The sequence below is a fragment of the Nelumbo nucifera genome, chromosome 2 (assembly GCF_055504915.1).
Source record: "Nelumbo nucifera cultivar China Antique chromosome 2, China Antique-T2T, whole genome shotgun sequence".
NCBI lineage: Eukaryota > Viridiplantae > Streptophyta > Magnoliopsida > Proteales > Nelumbonaceae > Nelumbo > Nelumbo nucifera.
Window position 1 is genome coordinate 85,205 of NC_142650.1, and position 5,816 is coordinate 91,020.

The window sequence follows — 5,816 nt, forward strand, 5'->3', positions numbered from 1 at the left end:
TGCCAACTTTAGATTCCATATCCAATTAATGTTCCCTCCTTGTGTCATCTACAAACTGTAAATGTGTTAGAGGAACCTCCTCCCTTCTTACTCTCCACCCTCTTATAAAATTTCTTGAGTCTACTCTATGAATCAATCTCCCAAGTACATCAGCAATCAGGGTGAAAAGAAAAAGGGGAAAGAGGATCTCCTTGACTTAGACCTCTCAAAGCAAGAAAAAATCAACCACTGTACCGTTCACCAAGATAGAATAATGACAAGTCCTGACACAACCCCAGATCCATTTGCACCACCTGTCTCCAAAACCAAAACTCCTCAAAACCTCCAACAAGAAAGACTAATCAACAAGGTCATAAGCCTTCTCCAAATTCAATTTACAAACCACTCCCTTCTTCTTTAACTTCCTAAAGCTCTCCAAGCTCTCATTTGTAGTGAGGATCTGATCAGTGATCTATCTTCCATTTACAAAAGCACCTTAGTTGGGAGCAATAATAGAGGGAAGCACCTTCTTTATCCTAAGAGACAACACTTTTACAATAATTTTGTACAAGCTAGTCACCAGATTGATAGATCTAAAACCATTTGATCGTGATGCCTCTTTCTTCTTTGGGACCAAAGCAATGATAATTGAGTTTAAACCCGGATTTATTATTCCCCTTCTATAGAACTTCTCAAAAACTGATCTAAGATCGTTCTCCAAAATATCCCAACAATCCTGGTAGAAGGCCATTGTGAAGTCATCTGGACCCGGAGCTTTTGTCCTATCCATTGAGAATATTGTTTCATTTATCTCCTCCATATCAAAAGTCTTTTCTAACCACTCTCTCATCTATGCACTTAAAGTTGGCCAATCCAAAGCCTCCAGCCACACTCTCTCATTTAAAGGCCTTCTATATATAGATTTGAAATGGTTTACTATGGCCTCTACAATTTCTACCGGGTGGGACAAAACTACTCCATCAACTTCCAATTTAGAGATGAAACTCTTTTTCTCCTCCCATTTGCCACTGAATGGAAAAACCTTGTGTTTCTATCTCCCTCCTTTAGCCGCTTACACTTGGATTTTTGCCTCCAACTAATTTCCTTCTTAACCAGGATGTCTTCCAACTGCCTCCTCAAAACCCATCTCAGCTTCCTTTCTTCCTCTCCAAAGGAACCTCTCTCTTCTTTCAGGTCCAAATCCTCAATCTGCTTCATCAAAACTTGTTTTCTCTCTTCTATTCTTCCAAACTCTAGCATATTCCACTCCTTTAGTTGTGATTTTAGGAATTAGAGTTTCTTGTGGATCCTTGTTCCCTCCCATTGTACTACCGGATTAGATTGCTCCCACCACTCTCTGATCTTCTCAATGAAAATCGAATGAGTCAACCACATGTTTTCAAACTTAAATGGGGTAGAACCATCACCTCTTAAATCCTCCTTACCCAACACTATAGGCCAATGGTCTTAAGTAAGTCTTGGAAGAGCCCTAGAAGTTAGATTGCCCTAATGTTCCTTCCAATTTGTTGAGAACAAAAATCTGTCCAGTTTAGAGCAAATTGTCCTGGATTGAAGGTTGGACCAAGTGAAATTATTTAGGAGTGAAAGTTCTTTAAGTTCAAAAGAGTCCACAAATTAATTAAACTTTCTCACACTTGTTGTCACTCCTCAGCCTATATATTATTGAAAAGCATATGAATTTTATGTATTAAGGGTTGATTTTTTATAGTAGTTTGAATGTTATGTGAAGAATAATTGATAGTTTGTGTTTTTACATATCTTAATAAAATAATTGAAAATTTTTCTATTCATTTATGTTTATTTATTTATTGTTTATCTAAAACAAGAAATAATAGGAAATTAAATGCTGCTTCACACCCAACCTTCAATGCAAGGAGAATAAGGTTGGGTGTTTTGTATTTTCATGTTTGGAAAAGATTTAGATTCTCAAAATCCAACCTACTACAGGTTTTGAAACAAATACAGATTGGAAGGTTAATAAAGATGAATAAAATCTAAATTTACAAAATCCTCCCCAAACCCACCCCCGTTGCCATCCCAAAACAAATTATTCTTTCTTTAGATTAATATTAAATATTAAATACTACAAGGAGCCACATGGTCGCAGGCATAAATGGGAATGTGGGTTTAATGACTTTAATCCAACTTTAGGTAATAGATAGATCATAATCATTGCTGTTATATGACACAAGGTACATTTATTAATTGCAAGGTTAGGACAGTATTACATGGAAACTATAAATTTGGATCGGTTGATATGGTAAGGCTAGCATCTTGTAAACCTGCCGGAAAATCAAATCCCGACATAAAATCATCACCAAAGATCACAGCCCCAGCTGCCAATGCCCCAACACCAGCCCCCATTGCAAAACCAGGTTCACCAGATCGGCGTATAGGTGCTGCCCCAGATGATGGCATATTCACGTAGGTTGTTGGCAATTGGTCTGCTCTGAGGAGAAAAGTGGGTATATATCCTACGTTAGAAGGTGGAGGTGGTGGTGGAGGAGTCCGAGGTGGACAATAGCTTGGACCACTTGCCAGTTTGTAGCTTGGTCCTCGTAAAGATGGGTTTAAGTTGTCTATGGGGAATGACATTGGATGGGAGTTGGGGGAATTCATCTGCGGGTAATTTTCAGACTGGCCAAGTGGAGTGGGAAGCGGTTGAGGTGGATAAAAATGCTTAAACCCATCTTCCATGGCCAAGGGAACATATTCGTGGGAGCCTGTAAGCTTAAATCCTTCCCCATTGCCTGCAAAGCTCAAAGCAAGCTAAACATTAATAATCAACCACCATCTACTAACTCTTTAATCACAAATTTGATTTTTTTTAATCACAAATTTGAATAATAGTGTTGGAAAGAATAAACAGATATTAACAGCAATAAAAATCTACTGAAATCTAATAACAATAAAACAAAAAAAAAATAGCAAATTGAATTTATAAAGAAAAATTAGATTATACTCCGAATGGACATTCTGATTATCCTAACTTTCTTGAATAGAAGAGGTAAGGATTTGTGATTGTTAATTTTTGTCAACGTTTAGATATTTTGTAAAGAAAACTAGATTACACTTGAAAGGTATTGGTGTCTTTTTCAAATGCTACTTAACAACTGGTTAATGGTAGGAATTGGATTGACACGTTTTAAAAATTTAGGTACTGAATTATTACATTTTAAAATTTGGAGATCAAAATAACACTAGGCTCAAAATACAGATACTAATTGAGAATTTTCCCAAATAAAAATAAAAGATAAAAATAAGAAAATTCCTTTCATAATCTATGTGGAACTAAGATAATTTCTACAACTAGAAGGTAAAAGGACTAAAACAAAAGCCAACAATAAGTTGTTATAATCGAGTCCGAATCTACTACTTCCAACGTTTTTTCAAAAAACAAAAATTGGTTACAACGTGCGCGCACAATTTAGGTACAGAACATATTTGAAACCTGCGGCTATCAATCTTGTTAGATGTAATGTTGGTAGTAGATCTAGATTCCTTATAATCACTTAATAATTTGTCCATCAAACCAAAAATATATTATTGTAACAGATAAAATGTATCTGCTAAGAAATAAAAGCTCATACAGATTCAAACCAAAAAAAAAAAAAAAAAAACTAGAATAATTCATTTGAATGACAGAACATATAAAACATCTATAAATAAATTATAAAAGTTCATAAAAATGTAAGGTTTAGTTTATGTCATAGAGTGTTTATTTGTTCAAACGATCATAACCCTTAACAACATGTATCATGTATGGATACCTGACTGACCTGAGTTAGAACTCTCTCCCTCTCTCTCCTCTGAGATCCGAAGAGAAACATCGATAAATCCTTGCGGCTTATTGGAATTCTTTTTCCGTAATTGGAAGCTCCCCACTTCTTCAGTTCCTGGACTTGAAACGTTCGGTGAATTCTTCATGTACTTGGTCAAGAATTCTTTCAAGTAAACGGCTGCCACTCCTTGAAGCTTCTCTCTAAGGAAGACAGGCTCTCTACTATACACTTGGATGTGCAAAGCTAGATCTTGCAAGTTGGACTCTGAACCATCAATAATGGCTGAAAACTTTGTTTTCCAGGTTGGGTTTGCATTTCCTGAGGCATCAATCTTGGTGCAGTATTTGTTGTTCGGATCAACCCACCCAACAGCAAACCACTGGAGCTTCCAAAGCGACAATGAACGACGAAGCCCGCGCGCAGAGATCAGGCAGACTTCAACCCGGAATTTTCCCATATTGAAACAAGCTAATTGGGAGGATCAATCGAGAGATGCTTAAATCACTTGCGGACAGAAGCTTCTTTCGATAAAGTGGATGAAATAGGAACGAAGGGGAGCTGCTTTGCATAACCAATAAGGCTACTTTACTTGATGAAAGGAAAAATTCTCCGCCATCTAACAACGGAAGCACCTTTTAAGGGCATATTCTTCTGCAACTTTTCTTACAAGTAATTGCATTCTCCACCTTGGCGATGGTTCAAACCAATATGTCATGGATACAGTGCTCTACAAGTTAACAATTGTGAGGAGTGCTAAGTGCAAACCATGGAGTATTTCCTGCACTTCCTATGCTGAATTCCTATCTATATTTAAGGAATCAGTATAGTCTAGGGTAATTTATCAAAAAAAAGTATAGTCTAGGGTGAGCATTGTTCAGTTAAAACTTAAAACTTAAAAAACTGTATCTAAAATTTTGGTTCTGCTTCGATTTTCAGATCAGAAATCTGGCTAATCCAAAAATTAGATTAATCAAAATTTATTATAATATATTATTTCAATACTATATATAGTGTTAATATATACATATATTATATTATATTATATTATTTGAGAGAAAGTAAAGTATCATTGTATTAAATATGAACAAAATGTCGAACAAGATAATGTGCTAAAGGAACCAGAAAAAATTGTTCCCTCTAAACTTGAACAAGATCATGTACAAAAAATGACTCAAAACCTATATCCCTAATTAGCATGTGACCAAACTGAAGGAATGAGAGACCCATCATATGGATGACCGAACCGTGCAGGTAGGTTAGGCAAATTTTCAAAAATTTTATGTTCCCTCATCTGAGAATCGCATTCCCTATTTTAGAAAATCTGCATTTTCAATGATGAATCTTGAAACCTAAATCGAACCAAATCTGAAAACAGAAACAAGAGAGGGATATACCTGATACGGAGAAACAATATCTCCCAATGGAGGTGTTCACGCCCAAGGAAGAAACCAAAGACTATTCCCACTGAATATGGCGCAGTGTATGATGGAGCAGAATCAGCAGTGTTCTTCCAAAGAACTAGATCCTTCACAAGAATCAGTTGGACGGCACGTGAGCACGACTTCCAATCAGCCTTTTCACAAAGGACTGATTTCAAGAACCGTTCTTGATCACTCCTACTGTCGTGGAGATGCACTGGCAGCGGCGGCGGCAGGGAGAAATCAACACAATCTCACTGGAAGTTGTTTTCTCTCTTCTATAATCTTTTTCTGTAGGTGAGAAAAAATGATCTTCTTAAAGGTTGCCGCCCCCTCCTTTTATAACCTTAAAAGGATCAGCTCCTAATCCTATTAGGAGTTGCTGATCCAAATCTTATTTGGATCTAAATCCCCTTTAAGTGATAAGGATGAGTCATTATCTTATCTGCAGATTAGATCAGCCATTCATGATCTTATCAGGAGGTTTCCATATTCAAATCTTTATTTGGATCTGGACTCTCTGAGTGGATAGGGATAACACCTTATCCTATCTGCTAATCAAATCTCAGATCCGCCCCCTTCTCTAACTGATCAAATCAGCCCAGTTCGAAATGGG

At 36.7% G+C, this 5,816-nt stretch overlaps 1 protein-coding gene across 2 annotated transcripts; it reads right to left on the minus strand.

Annotated features, from left to right (window-relative positions):
* Nucleotides 1-2,054: 2,054 nt before the first annotated feature.
* Nucleotides 2,055-4,488, minus strand: LOC104588384 (Calcium-dependent lipid-binding (CaLB domain) family protein). Of its 2 annotated transcripts, none has more exons than XM_010246291.3 (2): nucleotides 3,771-4,488; nucleotides 2,055-2,750 (listed from the first exon to the last, which is right to left on the minus strand). In XM_010246291.3, the coding sequence occupies exons 1-2, from the start codon at nucleotides 4,237-4,239 to the stop codon at nucleotides 2,236-2,238; spliced, it is 984 nt and encodes a 327-aa protein (XP_010244593.1). In that variant the 5' UTR covers nucleotides 4,240-4,488; the 3' UTR covers nucleotides 2,055-2,235. The 2 variants fall into 2 exon arrangements, with proteins under 2 accessions (XP_010244593.1, XP_010244594.1); XM_010246292.3 differs by having other exon boundaries at nucleotides 2,060-2,750; nucleotides 3,780-4,478.
* Nucleotides 4,489-5,816: the final 1,328 nt, after the last annotated feature.

Coding starts and splice junctions, on each gene's coding strand:
- LOC104588384 (XM_010246291.3), bottom strand. CDS start 4,239: ATGGGAAAATTCCGGGTTGAAGTCTGCCTGATCTCTGCGCGCGGGCTT. Junction 2,751..3,770: donor TTCTAACTCAGGTCAGTCAG/GTATCCATACAT, acceptor TGAGCTTTGCAG/GCAATGGGGAAGGATTTAAG.